Source organism: Dipodomys spectabilis, unplaced genomic scaffold (assembly GCF_019054845.1).
Source record: "Dipodomys spectabilis isolate Male_0828 unplaced genomic scaffold, ASM1905484v1 ptg000179l, whole genome shotgun sequence".
Lineage (NCBI taxonomy): Eukaryota > Metazoa > Chordata > Mammalia > Rodentia > Heteromyidae > Dipodomys > Dipodomys spectabilis.
In genome coordinates this window covers 13,238,145-13,260,104 of record NW_024870856.1, presented here as the reverse complement: position 1 = coordinate 13,260,104, position 21,960 = coordinate 13,238,145, and the positions used below count along the sequence as shown (strand labels likewise).

Below are 21,960 nucleotides of genomic sequence, written 5' to 3'. Positions count from 1 at the left end.
GAGGCCCTGGGTTCGATTCCTCAGCACCACATAAGCAGAAAAAGCCAGAAGTGGTGCTGTGGCTCAAGTGGTAGAGCGCTCGCCTTGACCTGAAGAACTGAGGGACAGCGCCCAGGCCCAGAGTTCAAGACCCATGACTGACCAAAAAAAAATGAAAACTGAGAAGCGGCTTTGTTGGCTTTTTTAAAAAAAATCCCATTTAAATGTCACTAAGCCTCCAGATCCTTTCTATTGTATGCTGTGTTTGGAGCTGCATTTCATAAGTTCTTTCACAATGTTTGAGAAATAAACTACCCTGAAGAATGTAACTGAAACTAGGAAAGAAAAAAAGCTGATGCAATGCAAGAATTTGCCTCTTTCTTCCTTTCTTTCCTTCTTCCTTTTTTACTTCTTCCTTTCTTTCCTTCTTTCTTTCTTTCTTTCCATTTTAAAGCGTGTAACGTTATAGCATACTGCAGAAAATTGTAGATTTCACATCCGTTTATTTTATTATTTGCCTCTTCTGTTAAAATTCAGTAGTTGGCATTGAGGGACACAAAATCCTGGTTAAGAGTGCAGACTTAACCATACTGCCTGGATATTTTGCCAGCTATATGCACTTGACAGGTGTCTAAGCTTTAATTTGCTCGTCTGTAAGGGTGGGATGGTATTATCTAGAGCCATTGTAGAGAACTTACATGAATATAGTATTAACTATAACCATAGTAATTACTCTCCTTTTTAGTACTGGGGCACTTTACTTAGACATCCCAAGTTCATTCTTGCCTGAAGCATTTGACACAGTTTCATGGTATAAACCTATGTTCAGAAATTGAAAATAGATGGGCTGGGAAGGTGGCTCAGTGGTAGAGCGCTTGCCTTGCATGCCTGAGGCCCTGGGTTCGATTCCTCAGCACCACATAAGCAAAAAGAAAAAAGCCGGAAGTGGCACTGTGGCTCAAGTGGTAGAGCGCTAGCCTTGAGCTGAAGAGCTGAGGGACAGCGCCCAGACCAGAGTTCAGGCCCCACAACCAGACCCCCCCCCAAAAAAAAAAAAAAGAAATTGAAAATAGAGACCTTGAGCATACATGAGGGAGGAGCCTTCTCACTGGGTGATGCCATTCTTTCTAAACCTGTTTTGCACTTTATGTGTGTCAGTGCTGCTTGCTTTCCACACTTCTTACCATTGACTTTTCTGTTGAGTATAATACCTTTTGTGTACCCTTTTCTTTCCTCCAGAATAGTCTTTAAAAAGGATTAAAGCTGGGTGCTGATGGCTCACCCTTGCAATTCTAGTTACTCAGAAGGCTGAGATCTGAGGATCACAGTTTGAAGCTAGCCTGATTGGAAACTGTGAGACTCTTACCTCCACTGATCCACCAAAAAACCAGAAATAGGGCTGTACTTAGTGATTCCTTGCATAGAGGTGTTTAATGACGCAGATTTTTTGCAGGCATATATGGCGCTGGCTGTCTTATCACAGAAGGATGCCGTGGAGAAGGAGGAATCCTCATTAACAGTCAGGGCGAAAGATTCATGGAGAGATACGCCCCTGTTGCAAAGGACCTTGCATCCAGAGATGTGGTATCTCGGTCCATGACCGTGGAGATCCGTGAGGGAAGGTTTGTGTTACCCGCCTCCGGAGCTGTGTGATGATGTGCAGACAGGCACCTTCAAATTCTCTTTTCTACAGTTCTCTAGTGGCTGTTGGTCAAGCCTACCTTTTAATATTGGGGCTCTTGTTGTTTCTGAGTTGTAGTGTACTCTCCTTTCTCTGCCCTTGCAGGAAGGCACCTAAGGATAAAGTTACAGCTACCTGATACCCCTGGTTGTTCCTAAAGACCAACATTTTAAGAATGTCACATTCTTTTGTGTCAGTGTTGGTATAAGAGTTCAGTGTGATAGGCATTCAGTATGGAGAGATGTTTTCACATGAGTCTTAGGAGCTGTGTTATATCATATAATACCTACTGATGTCTTGGCAACCTTCAGGGCATGTACACTTTTTATTTTTCCAGTCATGGGGCTTGAACTCAGGGCCTGGGCACTGTCCTCAAACTTCTTTTTGCTCAAGGCTAGCGCTCTACCACTTGAGTCACAGTGCCACTTCTGGCTTTTTCTGTGTATGTGATGCTGAGGAGTCAAACCCAGGGCTTCATGCATGCTAGGCAAGCACTGTACCACTAAGCCAAATTTCCAGCCCCCAAGGCATGTACATTTAAAACTTTGCTGGTAGGCCCTTTGTAGGGTTGAAGCTGTCATATAGAAAAAATGAGAGGGATATTGCTTAGTGGATGGCCAATAGACATATGAAGAAATGCTCAACCTCCCTAGCCATAAAAGAAACGCAAATCAAAACAACATTGAGATACCACCTCACCCCAGTTAGAATGGCTGTTATCAAGAACTCTAAGAACAACAGGTGCTGGAGGGGATGTGGACAGAAGGGAACCTCACTGCATTGTTGGTGGGAGTGTAAACTTGTTCAACCACTTTGGAAAGCTGTATGGAGGTTTCTCAAAAGACTCCACATAGAGCTCCCCTATGACCCAGCAATCCCACTTTTGGGCATTTACCCAAATGATCCCAAACAAGGCCACACTAAAGCTATCAGCACAACTATGTTTATTGCAGCATTATTTACCATAGCTGAGATATGGAACCAACCCAGATGCCTCTCAGTAGATGAATGGATCAAGAAAATGTGGTATATATACACAATGGAATTCTATGCCTCTGTCAGAAAAAATGACATTGCCCCATTTGTTAGGAAATGGAAAGACTTGGAAAAAATTATATTACGTGAAGTAAGCCAGGCCCAAAGAAACTTAGGTCCCATTGTTTCCCTTACTTGCAATAACTAGTATATGTCTGAGTCAAGCAGAAAAGGTCAGATAATTTGATGTTAGGGAAATGAACCCTAAGATAAGTATTCAAAGATTATTTCTTTGTTGCTTTGTTTCTCCAATGGTATTCCTGCTTTCACTGTATTTGAGGTTGGTATAATTTGTGGAGGGGAAGGGAAAAAACAAATCGTTTAAATAGGGATACAGGTGGATCCATTGCAACAATGAGATGTACAAGTCGTTATGTGGAAAAACGAACTTTACAACTTTGGTGGGAGGGGGAGTGCAGGGGGGGGGAGTTGCGGGGGGGAGGATGGGAAGGGGAAACAAAGGAGAGGAGGCTACAATGCTTGATAAGAAATGTACTCATTATCTTGCCCATGTAATTGTAACCCCTCTGTACAGTATTTTCACAATAAAAAATTAAAAAGAAAAGAAAAGAAAAAGCCGGAAGTGGCTCAAGGGATAGAGTGCTCTAGCCCTGAGCAAGAGAAGCTCAGGGACAGTACCCAGGCTCGGAGTTCCAGCCCCAGAACTGGAAAAAAAAAAAAAAAAAGAGGAAGCTGGGTGTGGTAACATTAGTTCCTAATCATAGTGTTCAGGAGATGAAGGCAGGAAAATCAGGAGTTCAAGGCCAACCTCAAGGAGACTTATCTCAAAAACAACAAAATGCCTCCTCCATCTCCCCCCCCCCCAAAAAAAAAAAATAGCAACTGGGGCATGACAGCCCTCGGGCTGGAGCTCCCATGGTAGAGTACAAGGCCTTGGGTCTAACTCCAGTACCAGTGGTTTTGTGGAGGTACTTGGTATATCGGAGGTTTGTAATGCATTTACAAAGGAAGACAACAAGATGGGTGCTGGTGGCTCACAACTACAATCCTAGCTACTCAGGAGACTGAGATCTGAGGATCACGCTTCAAAGTCAGCCCGGGCAGGAAAGTCTGTGAGATCCTTTATTTCCAATTAACCACCAGAAAACCAGAAGTGGCGCTGTGGTCCAAGTGGTAGACCACTAACCTTGAGCTGAAGAGCTGAGGGACAGCGCCCAGGCCATGAATTCAAGCCACATGTCTGACACACAAAAAAAGGAAGACAACAAATAACGGTTCCCAAGTAAAGTTTTGTTCTTGAACGTGGCCCTGTCAGATCATTTGGGCAGTTAGTAAACTGTACTCAATGAAAGAGCAGCCCATAAAGGAAGGGAATACTTTCCTCAGTATAAAATGTTGATGTTCATACGATTCTAATAGTTTGAGTTTACGCACCACTGTTCTTTGCTTCATGTTATAATGCTCTGTTTGCAGAGGCTGTGGCCCTGAGAAAGATCACGTCTACCTGCAGTTGCATCATTTGCCTCCCGAACAGCTGGCCACACGCCTCCCTGGCATTTCAGAAACAGCCATGATCTTTGCTGGTGTGGATGTCACCAAGGAGCCCATCCCTGTCCTTCCCACTGTGCATTACAACATGGGCGGCATTCCCACCAACTACAAGGGACAGGTGATGGGACTGGGCCCGCCCTCCAGCCATCTCTAGATAGTAGAGGTGTTTTGGAAAAGACAGTTGTTGGGTAGTTTGCACGTACTGTAAATTGTTGTTCCTGGAGGACAGAAGGAAACTTGGTTACATTCTGGCTCTATCAGAGATAGAATATTGTGCAGCCTTTCTACCTTTTCTGTATGGTCTCTTGTTAATTTCATAATGACTTGATGAACCAAGGGCCTTGACAGTTGGTGCCTGGGCTGGAATGCAGTTTGTATGTCAGCTTGTTCTGCTCTGGTTTCCTGATCCGGGCTGGGCATAGGGATTGTTCTTCTTTTTTCATAGAGGAACAGTGAGTAGAAGTCCTTCCTCTCCCCTGTGATATTCCTTTCCCTACCATACTCCTTAACCCATGGCCCCACAACGGTGAAGGTGGGGTGAAGTTCCAGAGAGCCTTGGACCTGGCATCCTGAAGTTGAGGGATGTCAAGTGGATCTTTTGACCTCCTCTCACCAGAAAGTGTTCCAGAGCAAGGGTTTCTTCTGAGACAGAGGGAACAGTCTTCCTTCCCTTGAAGCACAGACAGTTGTGGCGGTATGGGCCACAACTTAACATTTTGCTTGAAATCTTCCTGCAGGTGCTGAAGCATGTGAACGGCCAGGACCAGATCGTGCCTGGTCTGTATGCCTGTGGAGAAGCTGCCTGTGCCTCAGTGCACGGCGCCAACCGGCTCGGGGCAAACTCCCTCTTGGACCTCGTTGTGTTTGGCCGGGCGTGTGCCCTGAGCATTGCAGAATCCTGCAGGCCTGGTATGTGTTCACTCCAAGACCCTTGGCTCTTTCAGGAGATGGAAAGCTTCAGAATCTAAATTTGTTGTGCAAAATTTAAGTAGTGGTCATAAAGGAAGTCTGGTTTTTTCCTCTAGAAGAGAGGGCACAAATCCAGAGCTTAGATGATGGCGATATCAAATCAAGTTGGGCTGGGTCTTAGCAATTCAGAAGGTAAGGGTTTGGGGACCAAAATTTGTTTAGTTAATTTATTTTTGTACCAGAACTGGGGTTTGAACTACAGGCCTAGGCACTGTCTCTGAGCTTTTTTGCTCAAGGCTGATGCTTTCTCTTGAGCCACAGCTCCACTTCTGGCTCCTTTGTGGTTAATTGGAGGTAAGAGTCTTATAGACTTTTCCTGCCCAAGCTGGCTTCTAATCCCAATCCTCAGATCTCAGCTTCGTGAGTAGCTAGGATTATAGGCGTGAGCCACCAATGCCCAGCTTATTTATTATTTACAGTCATTTTGTTCTGCTTTTAAAAAATCACTAGTGGAAGGGTAAACAAAGGAGGAGGCTGCAATGCTTGGTAAGAAATGTATGCATTATCCTGCCCATGTAATTGTAACCCCTCTGTACAGTATGTTCTCAAATAAAATAAAATAAAATTTAAAAAAAAAAAAAAATCACTAGTGGGCTAGGAAGGTGGCTTCGTGGTAGGAGGGCTTGTCTCGTATGCATGAGGCCCTGGGTTTGATTCCTCAGCACCACATAAGCAGAAAAAGCCGGAAGTGGTGCTGTGGCTCAAATGGTAGAGTACTAGCCTTGAGCTGAAGAGCTGAGGGACAGCGCCCAGGCCCTGAGTTCAGGCCCTGTGACCAACAAAAAAAACCAAAAAACATAAAAAGAAATGTACTCAACACCTGATTTGTTTATCTGTTTATCACCTTATAATAACTTTTTTTTTTTTTTTGCCAGTCCTATGGCTTGAACTCAGGATCTGGGCACTGTCCCTGAGCTGCTTTTCCTCAAGGCTAGCTCTCTATCACTTCAGCCACAAGCACCACTTATGGCTTTTTCTGTGTATGTGGTACTGAGGAATTGAACCCAGAGCTTCATGCATGTTTGGCAAGCACTCTACCACTATGCCACCTTCCCAGCCGTATAATAACAATCTTAGATACAAAAGAATATAGTTTCTTGGTTCTTACAGGTAAATATGAACCTGTTTTGAAAACAGAACATAGCTAATTTTATTTTGTTTTCTGATGGTATTGGAGATCAGAACCAAGGTTTGTGCATGCTGAGCAAGTGCTGTCCCACTGAGCTGCATCCCTTGCTTATTGAAGGCTCCTTCAGTGGCGCATGCCAGTAATCAATGGTGAGGATGAGGCAGGAGGATCCTTTGATTTGGGTGCACAAAACCCCGGCCTAGGTTCCCCCATATGGGCCACCAGAATGAAGGGACCCTTCACATCCATCCCAGGGGACCACACAGAGGCAGGCAGGCACAGGAGAATGATTGTTATAAGGTTTATTAGAGGAGCCACATCTCCCCCAAGAGGGAGCACATGGCACCCGACCCTATCCAGGTAGCAGGAGAGTCTGGGGGTAGGAAGTAAGGTAGGTGGGAGCTCAGGTGGGTCTAGGTAGAGAGAGGGAGGGGCCAGCTCTATGGTGGGAACTCTAGGGCTGGCAGGAGCTCAGGTCTTGGTGGACCTGAGGACCAAAAGTGGGCATAATACTAATGTTTATTAGGGAAGAGATGCTGTAAGCCTGAATCATAATCCTCTACCTCTCAGTGATACAGTTTCAGCTGGTGTTTCTTATGACAGCTTAACATAATGCATACCACGTAAGCTTTCCACATGCTAGAGTGTGAGTCTGCTTATATACACAGATAACACGTTGCTGAGGGCTGATCATCCAAGAGCCTTTTTTATTTTATTTTTTTATTTTTTTGGTCGGTCGTGGGGCTTGAACTCTAGGCTTGGGCACCGTCCCTGCGCTCTTCAGCTCAAGGCAAGCACTCTACCACTTGAGCCACAGCTCCACTTCCAGTTTTCTAGTGTTTTATTGGAGATAAGAGTCTCATGGACTTTTCTGCCCGGGCTGGCTTTGAACTGAGATCCTCAGATCTCAGCCTCCTGAGTAGCTAGGATTATAGGGTGAGCCACTGGCGCCTGGCTCATCCAAGAGCCTTTAAGGTACCCTTAGCATAGTTGCTTAGAATAGCAGTGTGAAGGTGTCCTCAGGCAAAGGTGATGTCAGCTCTTCCACTCATTATTCTTTGCTGTTGACTGTGGAGCTTTAGTTTTGTAGTTTTCACAGACTAGCTCCTGTCTGGAGGCGGTATTGTTAGGCTATGGAAATCATGATAGTCTTAACCAACTGGTTAAGTACCTAGAAAGAGTCAGGTAGTTAGGAGGTGGGTATATATCCACATTTCCCTGGACTGAGCCAGGGCAGGTCTTTATGTGTAGACAGCACCTGATCTATAGTGTCTTCCTTTGACCTTGAAGGTGAAACTTGCGTCAGTTAGTAGCTCTGTACTTTTTAACAGTTCATACTAATACCACTTCTCTCAGCAGAGTAGACAGTTAAAGATTCCCCTTCTTTGAAAGTTAAAAAAGTTTTAAAAGAATACTTTTAAGAGACCTATAAACACATTTGAAGACTTCTTGAACTCAACAAAAAGGAACAAATTGACTCAAAAGGTAGCACATGTGTGATTCTGGAAAAGGCAGATGGTGGGAAAGACAGTAGACCACTCTGTTCACGCTGTGTCCGTGTTCTTGGGGTACATAAACACAACTCCACTTGCCAACGTGTGAAAAGCCCTTCCATAAACACAGCAAAGTTCATTGTGTCTTAATGCTTTAATTTTAAAAATAGAAGGTGTGGAAATGTATACCTATCTGATATGTAAGCTGATTTTCTAAGTGGAAGGAAAAGAAAAAGCGTTAGTAACAGTGCTAATTTCCTGGTAGTTTATGCCAGTAGTAGGGTTGGAACTTGGCCTCATACTCACTTCTTCCGCCCCAGGCTGGCATTCAGTCCTTAAACTATACCTTTTCTTCTTCTGATATTTTACAGGTTTACATCCTGTTGTGCATCTTGCTTATGGTAGTGGTTACACAAGTGCACACAAGTGTTGAAATAAATAGAATTGTGCCCCAAAAGTCAATTTTGCTGAGTCATCTCTTTTTTGGACAAGATAGTCAAAGTTTATATCAAAACAAAAGGTCTGTTGGATTACATCAAATGCAGTAGAAAAGGAATGTTTAGGGGTATTGTTAAGTTAACAGTATGCATAATGGTGGAATGGTCATTTGAAACTTTTTTTTTTTTTTACGTCGGTTGTGGGGCTTGAACTCTGGGCTTGGGTACTAGCTGCACTCTTCAGCTCAAGGCGAGCACTCTACCGCTTGAGCCACAGCTCCACTTCCAGTCTTCTAGTGGTTAATTGGAGATAAGAGTCTCACAGACTTTTCTGCCCTGGCTGGCTTTGAACTGAGATCCTCAGATCTCAGCCTTCTGAGTAGCTAGGATTATAGGCTGAGCCACCGGTGCCTGCCATTTAAAACTTTTTGTTTTTCACCATATTTCTATTTGGCATAATTGGCAGGTTTCTTAGTGTATCTTTTTTTTAAATTTATTGTGAAAATACTGTACAGAGGGGTTACAATTACATGGGCAAGATAATGAGTACATTTCTTATCAAGCATTGTAGCCTCCTCCTTTGTTATCCCTTCCCATCCCCACCCCCCCCCCCCGCACCCCCAATTAAAACTTTTTATGGAGGGGGGTCCGGTTGTGGGGCCTGAACTCTGGGCCTGGGCACTGTCCCTCAGCTCTTCAGCTCAAGGCTGAGCCACAGTGCCCCTTCCGGCTTTTTTCTTTTTGCTTATGTGGTGTTGAGGAACCGAACCCAGGGCCTCATGCATGCAAGGCAAGTGCTCAACCACTGAGACACCTTCCCAGCCCCCCATTTAAAACATTTTATTAGCATACATTGATTGTACAAAGGGGATGGGGAATTATTGTGACATTTGCACACTTATCTACAGTGTATCCTGTGATTGATCATTTGTTTAAAACAATAAAATCAAAAGTTGCTGGATTTGGTGTTACACACTTAGAACCCCAGCACTCAGGAAGCTAAATCAGGAGACTCATGAGTCAAGGGCAGCCTGAAATACAGTATATAACTAAATGCTATCCGTAAGAAAATAAAAAGATGGGGCTGGGGATGTGGCTTAGTGGTAGAGTGCTTGCCTAGCATGCCTGAGACCCTGGGTTCAATTCCTCAGTACCACATACACAGGAAAAAAAAAAGCCAGAAGTGGCACTGTGGCTCAAGTGGTAGAGTGCTAGCCTTGAGCTAAAGAAGCTCAGGACAGTGCCCTGGTCCCGAGTTCAAGTCCCAGGGCTGGCCAAAAAAAAAAAAAAAAAGAAAAGAAAAAAAGATGTAATTCTAGCTACTCAAGAAGAGGCAGAGATCTAAGGGTCACGGTTCAAAGCCAGCCCAGGCAGGAAAGCTTGTGAAACCATATCTCCAATTAACTACCAAAAAAGCTGGAAGTGGAGCTGTAGCTCAAGTGGTAGAATGCTAGTCTCAAGTACAAACATCTCAGGGATTGCCTGGAAGCCCTGAGTTCTCAAGCCCCAGTATCAGAAACAAAACAAAAACCCTAGCAGACAGACTGCCTTTGTCTCTTGAAGAGAAAGTGGCTAAAGTAGCTATTTGTCTTACACTTCATACAACAAAATGATTTTCTAAAATGTGTCTGTTAAAACAACATTAAAAATTGCTTAAGTTGGGTGCCAGTGGCTCACACCTGGAATCCTAGCTACTCAGAATCCTGGGTGAGATCTAAGGATCATGATTTAAAGCCATCCAGGGCAGGAAAGACCAGGAGACTATTTATGTTCAATTAATCACCAGAAAACCAGAAGTGGAGCTGTGACTTGAAGTGGTAGAGCACAAACCTTGAGCAAAAGAGCTCAGAGACAGCAACCAGGCCCTGAGTTCAAGCCCCAGGACAGACCCCCCCCCCCAAAAAAAAAAAAATTGCTTATAACATTTGAAGTTCTTCCTGTTTTGGGTGGGAAGGGGAAATACTGGGGATCAGACACAGGGCCTTGTGCATGGCAGGCAAGTGCTCTACTACTGAGCTGCCTCCCAGCTTGAACCTTGAGATCATATCATTTTGGTTAGAGGACATAAGTGTCAGGATCAGCAGGTAGGTCTTTGAAGGTTTGTACAACAACTACCGTCCTGGTGGTTCTGTTGACCCTTCAGGTAAGAACTGCTAGCAGAAGTCAATCCCATACCTTACTATTAATAGCATATATCTTTTTAATTTCAAATAGGGTTTTATTTTGTTTATTCAAAGGTTACTTAATAGATGCCTAAATATTTCAACTCTGTATTCTTTAAAATTTGTTCCAGGTTGCAGCCTCAAATGTATTACAGTAGCTGATGTGAGGTCCTGAATTCAGATATAGAGAGGGAGAGAGGGAGTGAGAGCAAGAGACAGAGACAGAGAGACAGAGACAGAATTGGCCCAGTCAATAGCTGTTTCCTCAGGTTGGAAGCCAGGACAGTATTAGCTAAGGTCACGTCTGCATTTTGTACACTCCTGGAAAGCTATGGTAAAATTTTATTGTTCAGAATGGTTTTTTTTCTACATGCTTTTAAAAAGTTAAATCCTAGCTTCTTTCCCTCCCTTCCCTTCTCTTCTCTCTTTATCTTCAAGGAGACAAAGTTCCTCCAATTAAGGCAAATGCTGGGGAAGAATCTGTCATGAACCTTGACAAATTGAGGTTTGCTGATGGAAGCATAAGAACATCAGAGCTGCGTCTCAGCATGCAGAAGGTAGGAGTAAGCTGCAGATAGAACTGTCTGCATGGAAATTTGGTGACCAACAGCAGAAGAAGCAGTTCTTCGCTGTCTTATGTCAAACACAAGTGATTAGGAAGCCTCACTTAGAGAAAAGTGCATTTCTTTCCACATAGAATGCTGGAGTTGTTCCATCCAGAGCACAAAGCATGGCTGCATAGTATCATTAGCACTCTGTGTTTGTGCACAGTAAACATTCTCAGACCAACTCTGGCTGTTGTGTGTATCATAGCCAGAACAGGAAAAGCCGAGTCTCAGTGTTCTGGTAGACAGTTCACACCCATGCCTACATTCCATCATCCAGAAACTGTTCACATACTAGCTTTCAACATTCAGGAGGTGTTTTAACACTGGACCTATTGCTATGCCTAAACAAGTTGGGAAGAAGGAAGGTTGGTAGTCAGTAGGTGATTGATCCAACCTCTGCAGATGCACCTTCTAGTCAGCACTGGGACCTTTTCCTCCACTGTCCAGGATGGTAACAGGCTATACTGGGGTAAGGAGTACTTGAGATGCGGTCAGCTTGTGAAACTCAAATGTCCACATTTTATTTCAGTTTTTATATAAATGTCTACGTAGATGTTGATCCATAAAGAAGTTCACAAAACACTATGTCAATAAAAAGCTAGGTGTGATGGTATGTGCCTGTTGTCCCAGCTGCATGACCAAGGTCCGCTTAGGTATAAAAATGTAATACCCTGTTTGAAAAAAGAGGTGTTAAAGTGCCTCCCTTCAAGCATAAGACTGAGTTCAAATCCCAGTACTGCCCAAAGAAAAAGATTTACATGTGAAGAACCTAAACAGATAGATACACAAAGGACAGAAGACTGCTGAAGGATGTGAAAGAAGTTATGAGACTTAATAGAAACGAACACAAAAAAACTTGAAGCAACCTGAGTTATATAAGTGTAACCCCTCTGTTCATCACTTTTATAACAATGATAATATGTGGGTGAATATATCTAATTTTTTTTAAAGCTTTAAACCTGGGCCCTGGTGGTTTATGCCGATAGTCTTAGCTATTCAGAAATATGAGATTTGGAGGATCACAGTTAGAGGCCAGACCATGCAGGAAAGTCTGGGATTCTGTCTCTAAAATAAGCCAAAAAGCATGGCTGCAGGCATGGCTCAAGTGGTTGAGAGCTAGCTGAGCAAGCAAGCATTAGGACTTGATTTTTTAAACATTAGTATCACTTAAACAAAAACAAAACAAAAATAAAAAAAAAAACTTGAGCCGTAACAGACATTGGCCTGTAACACTAGCACTAAAGAGGCAGAGGAGGGGCTGGGAAGGTGGCTCAGTGTTAGAGTGCTTGGCTTGCATGCATGAGGCCCTGGGTTCGATTCCTCAGCACATAAGCAGGAAAAGCTGGAAACAGTGCTATGGCTCAAGTGGAAGAGCACTAGCCTTGAGCTGAAGAGCTGAGGGACAGTGCCCAGGCCCAGAGTTCAGGCCCCATGACTGGCAGAAAAAAACAAAAACAAAAGAGGCAGAGGATCCTGTGTTTATGCCAGCCCGGGCTACAGTGAGACCTTGTCTCAAAAAAAAAAAAAAATGAGTGAACTCAATTTGAATTTCCTAAGTACTTTGCAATAAAGTGAAATGCAGAGATAAAACTAGCCTAAATACTAATTTGGGAGTTTCTGTGTGGCTGCTATAGATCAAAAGTGTAGAGATGAACCAGGAACCAGTAGTTTACACCAGTAATACTAGCTATTCAGTAGTCAGAACCTGAAGATCAAAGCCTGCTCAGACAGAAAAGTGTGAGACTTCCCTCCAGGTAATCAGCAAAATACTGGGCTGGAGGCATAATTCAAATGATGGAGCACCACCAGTGAGCAAGAAGCTGAAGGCCTTGAGTCTGAGCCCTGGTACTGGCACAGCACAGTTTATGCATAATTCCTTGTTACAGTCAATGCAGAGCCACGCTGCCGTGTTCCGTGAGGGAAGTGTGCTACAGGAAGGTTGTAAGAAAATCAGCCAGCTCTACGGAGACCTGAGTCATCTGAAGACATTTGACAGGGGTGAGCCGAGCAGCGCGCCCTGGGACTGCCTCCTTCTGTAAGGCGAGCCAGTGCCTGTCCTCTCTACCTGGGGTGCCTGCCTCTGCCTGCTGTCCCAGTGCCCGTGCCCATGCTGCGTGGCCAGACTGGCCAGACTCGTCTAAGATCTGCGAGAGGCCACACTGCGACTCTCACAGTGTCCTTGTGTGTCCTCAGGAATGGTCTGGAACACTGACCTGGTGGAGACCTTGGAGCTGCAGAACCTGATGCTGTGTGCCCTGCAGACCATCCATGGCGCTGAGGCACGGAAGGAGTCTCGAGGCGCTCACGCCAGGGAGGATTACAAGGTGGGTCCTACACCTGGTGCTCTCCCCCTTGCGCCATCTCCAGTAACTTTCATCTCTTGTTTCACCACCCTTAGACTCTGTGACCTTTTGCTTTGATTGGAGTCAGCATCTACCACCCAGGTAGCATCTCTGAACAAAATGTGGCTAACGATTGAGTCGTGTGTTTTCAGGCAGACTGGTGTCTCAAGAACATGCCTGTTGAGCACAGGGAGGGGCTGAAGTGCAGCTATAAGTTCAAAGATGGATATATTGAATGATAAAGATATACAACTGGGCACCAGTGGCTCACACCTGTAATCCTAGCTACTCAGGAGGCTGAGATCTGAGGATCGCAGTTCAAAGCCAGCTGGGGCAGGAAAGTCCATGATACCCTTATCTCCAATTACCACCAGGAAACCCAGAAGTGGTGCGGTAGCTCAAAGTGGTAGAGCACTAGTCTTGAGCTGAAAAGCTGAGGGACAGCACTCAGGCCCAGAGTTCAAGCCCCACAACCACCAAAAGAGAAAAGAAATGTATATGTATGTATGGACTTTGCATGAGGCAGACACAATTTCAGGACTGTGTGAGGGTGATGATGGGTGGGGGAATGAGAATGTTCACTAAGAGGAGTTTCCCTGTGAAGTTGCATTGGTTTATCTTGCGCTAATTGGGCATTCTCACATGAGTATGTCCCCAGCATCGGCCTAGAACTGTGAACTTCTCCAGGGCTGAGATGAATGTAACTTTAGATACAAGGTAGACCTTGCTCTCATCCAATAGTTAACATATGTAGAGCTTGTGGTTTGCTGCAGTTGGAATGGACCAGATAAGGGGTCACCTTTTGCCATTTCCCACTTGTTTTCAGCAGAAAGAGCCACAGATTTGGATATTTGTTCTTTATTTGAATCAGCTTTTGCTCATCTTTCCAGATAACCATCTGTATGGTTTTCTTTACTAGTATTCAGCTTCTCTTTGAGAGTTTGAAAATGTTAATATACTTGCTAAAATTAAAACATTTAATAATAGTGATTTGTTTTAAAGACAACTGAAAGAAAAAATTTGAGGAAATCTCCCAGAGTATGGAGCAAAAAGAAATAAGGAAATTACTCTATAGATTTTTCAGGTGCAAAAGTGATATATAATTACAATGTTCACTATGTAGAAGGACCAAACAGAAATGGCTCCTTTGGATTCCCACTGCTGCTTGCTAGCTCCAAAAACCCACTGAGGCGTAGTGAGGCTCTCTGAGTGATTGCCGCCTCCAGGAACTGTCTTTAATGTCTGCTGTTGGTGAGAGCTGAGGATGCATTTTTGACCACAGGTGCGGATCGATGAGTACGATTACTCGAAGCCCATCCAGGACCAGCAGATGAGGCCATTTGAGGAGCACTGGAGGAAACATACCCTCTCTTACGTCGACATCAAAACTGGGAAGGTAGGTGGGGCACACGGTCTGCTTAGGGATGGGCTGAGCCTCTGTAGTTTGGTCTTTGGTAGTGGCCAGTTGGGGAGCAGCCTTGGCTTAAACCACCTGCTGAGAGACCCCAGGCCCAGACTCCAAGAGTTCTACATGTCAAGTTGAACCACTCACCCTGATACACCAATTAAGGAGATGATAATGGAAAAAACCAGAAAGATTTTATTACGGGACATGCAAGGCACAGGAAGACATCACTTGAACCCATCTGCAGCTGCCTTTGTGTCAGAGACAATAAGCTATGAGTTTAAATACAGAACGGGTCAGGAGAGAGAGGCATGTGTGATTAAGTAGTCTTGGTTTGGGAAGCGTTCTAAAGGAGTTATTATCAGCTGTCATAACTTGAGGAGAGATGTATAAGTCTTTGTTGCCTGGTAGGTTATCTGTCCTGAGCTTTTATCCGTTCCTTTGGGGTAGTGTTACCTTTTGTCACAATATTATAGGCATTGCCTGTCTGAGGAACAATTTGCGTTTTTTCACAAGATGCTTATCTGTTCTTTCTAGAACCTAGGGTGACTGCAGAATCTCTCTCTACGATCCAGATTATAGGAGTCAGATATGGGGGCATAAGTAGAGTTATTAATTTTCAGCTCCAGTCCTGTGGGCAAGGCAGAGGGCACTGGGTAAAGATCACGTGACCCCTGCCTGTGGCGAGGAAGGGGTGGGACTTACTAGTTGCTTTTGCTTTGCTGTGATAAAGTACCTGGCCTAAGCATACAGGAGGAAAGATTTGCTTTGGGCCAGATATTGGTACCTCCTGCCTGTAATCCTATTTGGAGGCTGAGAGCTGAAGCAGAAGAATCGTGGACTGAGACCAGTCTGGGTAGAAAAGACCTTTTTCAAAACGAAGAATGAAGGCTTGAGAGCTTGGCTCACCCTCGCCTATCAAGTATGAAGCCTTGAGTTCAAACCCCAGTGTTAGCCCATGCATGTATGTGTGCACTCGCGCACACATTCAAATTCTTTTCACACAGTTTCCGAGGGTTTGGTCCATAGTCACTTGGTCTTGTGCTTGGGCAGAACATAGTGGTGGCATGTGTGGCAGAGGACAGGTGCTCATCTCGTGACAGACAGGAAGTGGAGAGGGGAGCGGATTCAGTATGGCCTGCCTCACTTCCCAAAGTTTTCCAGCCTCAACAAATAGTGATATCCATAAGGTCATCAAAGGATCGAGGCTGATACAAAGCGAAAGTTAAGCGAAGCTTTACTTCGTGCCAAGCATGGAGAACTGACCTGACTGGTCAGGGCCTCTCTTTGGAGAGAGTGACCCCGCCTAGTCCCCCAGGCTAGTTTTTACAGGGCAAAACCGCAAGCCACAAACTAACTGTAAACAGGTAGCGGTGATGAACTAATTTTACTCTTTTTTTTTTTTTTTTTTTTTAATTTTACTCTTATTGGTTAAAGCAGAAGGGTTACATCTCTTTTTTTTTTTTTGTCCTGATTGGACGCCACCACCTGACCCGACCGACCCTCGCCTTTGTTTTTCTGGGCTCTGTTACTGAGGCTAGCAAGCAAGGTTACAGAAGCAAAGCATAGTAAAACAGCCCTGAGTCACAGGAGCACAGACAAAACAGAATCCTGGCTTGGTCAGCATGACCAATTCTATCAATGCTATTGACACTATTACAGAAATTCTTTTTATTGTAAGCTTCTAATACAGCAGCTCGCTGCAACTGATGATAGGCCTTTCTGCAAAGCTGCCAGCCTGGTAAACTTGACTGAGGGAGAGACGTTCTTTTGCTTTTTTAGCAAGGATGGAGGTTTTTCTTTAGCAAGAGGTTTTTGCCCTTTATTAATAGCAACTCAGACATGACATTATCGGCTGGGAACCAAGCATTCAACGTGTGATCTTGGACAGGACATTTTGTATTGAGTTATAACATTCCACCCCGGCTTCAAAGGCTCTTGTCTCGTAATGCAAAATATCTTCATCCATCTCCAAGAAGTCCCATAATCCTAACAATGTAAGCATTGTTCAGAAGCCAAAATCCAGTCCCTCTGATTTTCAAGGCAAACTCTTTGCTGTGAGTCCATATGAAAAAGAAAGTTACATACTCCCAATGCACTATAGCATCCAGTAGCTTCTGATTGCCTGGGAAATTGAACCCTAGAAACACTTCCTTGGGTTTCCCTGTAAGCACAGGCTGCCATAAGCGACTCTCTGTTCTCAGTGAAATGTCTTTCCTGTTGTCCTGGATGATAATGGGTTTCCTCCTTCCTCCTACTCTTCCTGGGGTTCCTTCTCTTACCCTCTCCTTCTCCTCTCCTCTCCTTTATCTTGTCCTCATTTGAACTTGGAGCCGTTAGCCATTTTTGCTGGGTCTCATTTTCTGCTTTGGGGCTGGCCTGAATCTCAGTCCTCTCTCCTCCTCCCATGGATTCTGGTGTAGCTGGGATGAGAGGTATGGTACTACATACCTCTGGATGGCTTGTTTTTTAAGATGGAATCTCCCTAACTTTTAACGTTGGACTGGCCTCAAAATTTGATCCTTCTGAGTAGTTGGGATTATAGGCGTGAGCCACTGTGGGGGCTCCAGGTCTCTTTTTAATGGTGCTGATCTCTTACAACCACACATTCCTTATCTAGAGTTTTAAGTGCATTTCTTTTCTGGCCAGACTGTTCATTTAACAAAGTCATACCCGGCTTTTTTTTCCTCTCAACAATAAATCTGGCTAAAAAGCCAAAATAAACATGCAACACAGTTGGAATGCTTTTCTGTCTTTAAACTTCCCCTGCCAAGTTAATCAAATTAGTCAATTACTTTTTTGGAGGGTGTGGGGGTGGGGAGGGGATGCCAGTCCTGGGGCTTGAACTTGGGTCTGGGTGCTGTCCTGGAGGTTTTTGTTTTTTGCTTTTTGCTTTTTTGTTTTTGCCAGTCCTGGGGCTTGAACTCAGGGCTTGAGCACTATCCCTGAACTTCTTTTAAGCTCAAGGCTAGCACTCTACCACTTGAGCCACTTCTAGCTTTTACTGTGTATGGGGTACTGAGGAATTGAACCCAGAGCTTCATACATGCTAGGCAAGCACTCTCTCCTACTAAGCCACATTCACAGCCCAATCTTTTTTCTTTTCTCAAAGCTAGTACTCTACAACTTGAGCCACAGCTCCACTTCTGGCTTTTTGCTGATTAATTGGAGATGAGAATCTCATGACTTACCTGACCTGGCTGGCTTCAAACCACAATACTCAGATCTCAGCCTCCTGAGTAGGATTACAGGCGTGAGGCATTGGTGCCTAACTAGTCCTTTTTAAATCCTCACTCAGATTCTCAGGACAGATGATGCAAATTCTTTGCAAACGTGTCCAGTTCTCCGTAGTGGAGTTCTCATTTCTTCCTGCAACTTTATGAGCCTAGTCTTTACTGTCTTGAATTCTTTTGCATTCCAGTCTTTTGAGCTCCTACCAGAATTGCCTAGTACAGAAGCCCATTACAGCAATCTAGGGCTTCTCTTGCTTGATTCACCAAACTTCCAAATTTCTCCCACAAGCCAGATGATTTATATTTTCCTGTTAGTTATTTTTTGCCTCACTGTACCCTGGCTTACAGCACAGAGATAGAAGGTAGCAGCTGGAAAAGACCCAGCTGAGGTTGTAGCAAGCTGTGGTCTTCTTCCATTGATGCATAGTCACCCCATTTGACTTTTCTCTGGAAATTAAGATTTAGAAATAACTTAGAGAGGCCCTGTGGCCCCCTGGGACAAACTTCTCCCTGCAAACTTGAAAGGGGGCGGGGAGGGGGGGCCTGTGGGCGTTACAGCTACACATTCTAAGTGCTGGTACTTAGACCCATAGCTTGGAAAGCATTTGACCTCCTGTCATCAGTGTCATGGTTTGAAATGTTCATTAGCACTCAGGACCTGGGTCGAGGTATATAAAGACCTTATTTTCACCATTACTTAATTTATCTCTTTCCTCTTAACATCTCCCTCCCCCACCTTTTTGGTGTGTTGTACAGCAGTATAATTTTTCACATGTTTATTCCATCAGTAGATATGGCTTATACAATGTACAGTGGTTCCATTTCAGAGTTTAAAAATAATTCAAATTGTGAAAATAAAATTAAAAGTTAATATAATTACTTTATCTTTGAGTACTGAACTTAAGGCCAGCTCTGTCAACACTTTAATTAGACGACTAGTTTGTCTTTAACTCAGGAAGTTGATTTTAGAATTGATTATGAAGGCCTTTTTCTTTTTTTTCTTTCTTTTTTGCTGGTACTAGGCCTGGAGCTCAGAGTTTGGACACCCAAGGTGGGCACTTTACCACTTGGGCCACACCTCCACTTCTGGCTTTTTGTTGGTTAACTGTAGACAAATGTTTCATATTTTTCTCCTTTGGCTGGTTTTGAACCTGGATTCTCAGATCTCAGGCCCCTTGAGTAGTTAGGATTACAGCCATGAGGCCATTTTCTGATATGTATGCAAATCAAATTCCTCTCTTATTACAGCTTGTTTTTAGTCATGTTTACTGTTTTTTATGATTAAAAAATAATTTTATAGGTGTGGCATGTGTAAAAAGAATAGAATATTTATAGGCCCATCAGTCAGAGAAAGCCCATTACATTTTGAAGTATTTCCTCCGAAGTTTTACGTGTATGTGTACTTGTTGATATATTTGATACTTGCAAATAGGAAAAACTGCAAGTAAATAGCTTAAATGAAGTATAACAGCATGTATAAGGTTTCCTCTGCTTTGTATTATCTGAGCAGTATGTGAAGCATTAATAACCCTGTTCAGGTTTGTTTTATTTATTTTTTGGCCGGTCCTGGCACTTGAACTCTGGGCCTGGGCTCTGTCCCTGAGCTTTTTGCTCAAAGCTAGTGCTCTGTACTTGAGCTAGAGACCCACCTCAGCGCCACTTTACCTTTTTCCTCAGTAGTTTATTAGAGATAAGAGTCTCAAGGGAAACGAGACTTGCAGGATCAGGGTTGTTTTATTTTTGGTCCAGTCCTGGGGCCTGAACTCTGGGCCTGAGCGCTGTCCCTCAGCTCTTCAGCTCAAGGCTAGTGCTCTACCACTTGAGCCACAGCACCACTTCTGGCTTTTCTTTCTGCTTATGTGGTGCTGAGGAATTGAACCCATGGTCTCATTCATGCAAGGCAAACACTCTACCACTGAGCCACCTTCCCAGCCCCCTCAGGGTTGTTTTAATTGCTGTGTTCCATGTACAAATTTACCATAATTTCACTAAGCTACCATGTCTGTAGATGTACTTTGATGATTTAAGTTTTGCTGAAGCACATCAGAGATGGCAGTTTGTAAATTCTTGTGCTCTAACCCACTCTACCCTTATTTTTTTTAAAGTATTATCTTCAAATAGTTGTACAGAGGAATTGGGATTAAAGCAATTTATGAATACAGTGTCTTTTTTTTGTCTCTCTGTCAAGGTCACTCTGGAGTACAGACCCGTCATTGACAAGACCTTGAATGAAGCAGACTGTGCTACAGTTCCCCCTGCTATTCGCTCATACTAATTAGATGTGAAGTTAAGAACAAGCATCTATGTTCATGTACCATAGCTCATGCCGTGTTCCATCATACCAGGCTTGGTGATCTTCTGTATCTTGTAAATCAGAAGTTCACTTCATAGGTTGTCTACTCAACGACCAGTGTCCTGCGACAGTTCTCAGAATGAAAGGGCAACTTTGCCCACTGTTTTCCCTTCTTCATTGTTGGGAAGTGAAAAAACAGCATAGTTCTTAAAATAAAATATAAATAGGCAGCCTTTCTTTTATTTCTAAATCCATTTAAAATCCGGCGGTGATTGATATTTAACATATCTGTTGACAAGAAATATCAAAGATAGTGATTATTATTTTGTTACATCAAAAGCCGTAAATTTTCTTTTTTTTTTTATTATGAAAATACTGAACAGAGGGGTTACAATTACATGGGCAAGATAATGAGTACATTTCTTATCAAGCATTGTTGCCTCTTCCTTTGTTTCCCCTTCCCATCCTCCTCCCATCCCCCCACCCTACCCTCTCCCCCCCCCCCACCAAAGTTGTAAAGTTCGTTTTTCCACATAAGGACTTGTACATCTCATTGTTGCAATGGATCCACCTGTATCCCTATTTAAATGATTTGTTTTTTCCCTTCCCCTTCACAAATTATACCAACCTCAAATACAGTGAAAGCAGGGGTTATACCATGGGGGGGAGGGACATACAAAGCAACAGAGAAATAATCTTATAAATGTGTTAGAAACAATCGCCTGAAAGAAAAAAATATTTGAATACATATCTTAGGGTTCATTTCCCTAACATCAACTTATCTGACCTTTTCTGCTTGACTCAGACATATGCTAGATATTGCAAATAAGGGAAACCATGGGACCTAAGTTTCTTTGGGTCTGGCTTACTTCACTTAAAATTTTTTCCAAGTCTTTCCATTTCCTAACAAATGGGGCAATGTCATTCTTTCTGACAGAGGCATAGAATTCCATTGTGTATATATACCACATTTTCTTGATCCATTCATCTACTGGGGGGCATCTGGGTTGGTTCCATATCTTAGCTATGAGCTATGATAAATAATGTTGCAATAAACATAGTCGTGCTGATAGCTTTAGAATGGCCTTGTTTGGGATCATTTGGGTAAATGCCCAAAAGTGGGATTGCTGGGTCATAGGGGCGCTCTATGTGGAGTCTTTTGAGGAACCTCCATACAGCTTTCCAAAGTGGTTGAACAAGTTTACACTCCCACCAACAATGCAGTGAGGTTCCCTTCTGTCCACATCCCCTCCAGCATCTGTTGTTCTTAGAGTTCTTGATAACAGCCATTCTAACTGGGGTGAGGTGGTATCTCAATGTTGTTTTGATTTGCATTTCTTTTATGGCTAGGGAGGCTGAGCATTTCTTCATATGTCTATTGGCCATCCTTCTTTCCTCTTCAGAGAAATTTCTCTTTAAGTTTTTAGCCCACTTATTTATTGGGCAGTTGTTTCTTTGAAGATTTGTTGTTGGGGGATTTAATTTTTTGAGTTCCAGGTATATTTTAGACCCTTCTCTGTTGTAAGGCTAGTGAAGATCTTCTCCCAATTCATGGGCTTTCTCTTAATCTTGCTAGCTATGTCCTTTGCTATACAGAAACTCTGCAATTTCATATAATCCCATTTGTCCAACCTTTCTTTGAGTTGTTGTTTCTGGGTCTCTATTAAGAAAATTTCAGCCTG

General features: G+C 43.5%; 1 protein-coding gene across 1 annotated transcript in view; it reads left to right on the top strand.

The window, feature by feature from the left end:
* Positions 1-20,508, top strand: part of Sdha (succinate dehydrogenase complex flavoprotein subunit A) — a 34,920-nt gene extending 14,412 nt beyond the window's left edge. The window contains exons 8-15 of the mRNA XM_042695167.1: positions 1,433-1,601; positions 4,130-4,325; positions 4,945-5,116; positions 10,836-10,954; positions 12,892-13,003; positions 13,199-13,329; positions 14,630-14,743; positions 20,174-20,508. Coding sequence (XP_042551101.1) covers positions 1,433-1,601; positions 4,130-4,325; positions 4,945-5,116; positions 10,836-10,954; positions 12,892-13,003; positions 13,199-13,329; positions 14,630-14,743; positions 20,174-20,260 — 1,100 coding nt within the window. The 3' untranslated portion in view covers positions 20,261-20,508. The remainder of the gene's footprint in view (positions 1-1,432; positions 1,602-4,129; positions 4,326-4,944; positions 5,117-10,835; positions 10,955-12,891; positions 13,004-13,198; positions 13,330-14,629; positions 14,744-20,173) is intronic.
* Positions 20,509-21,960: the final 1,452 nt, after the last annotated feature.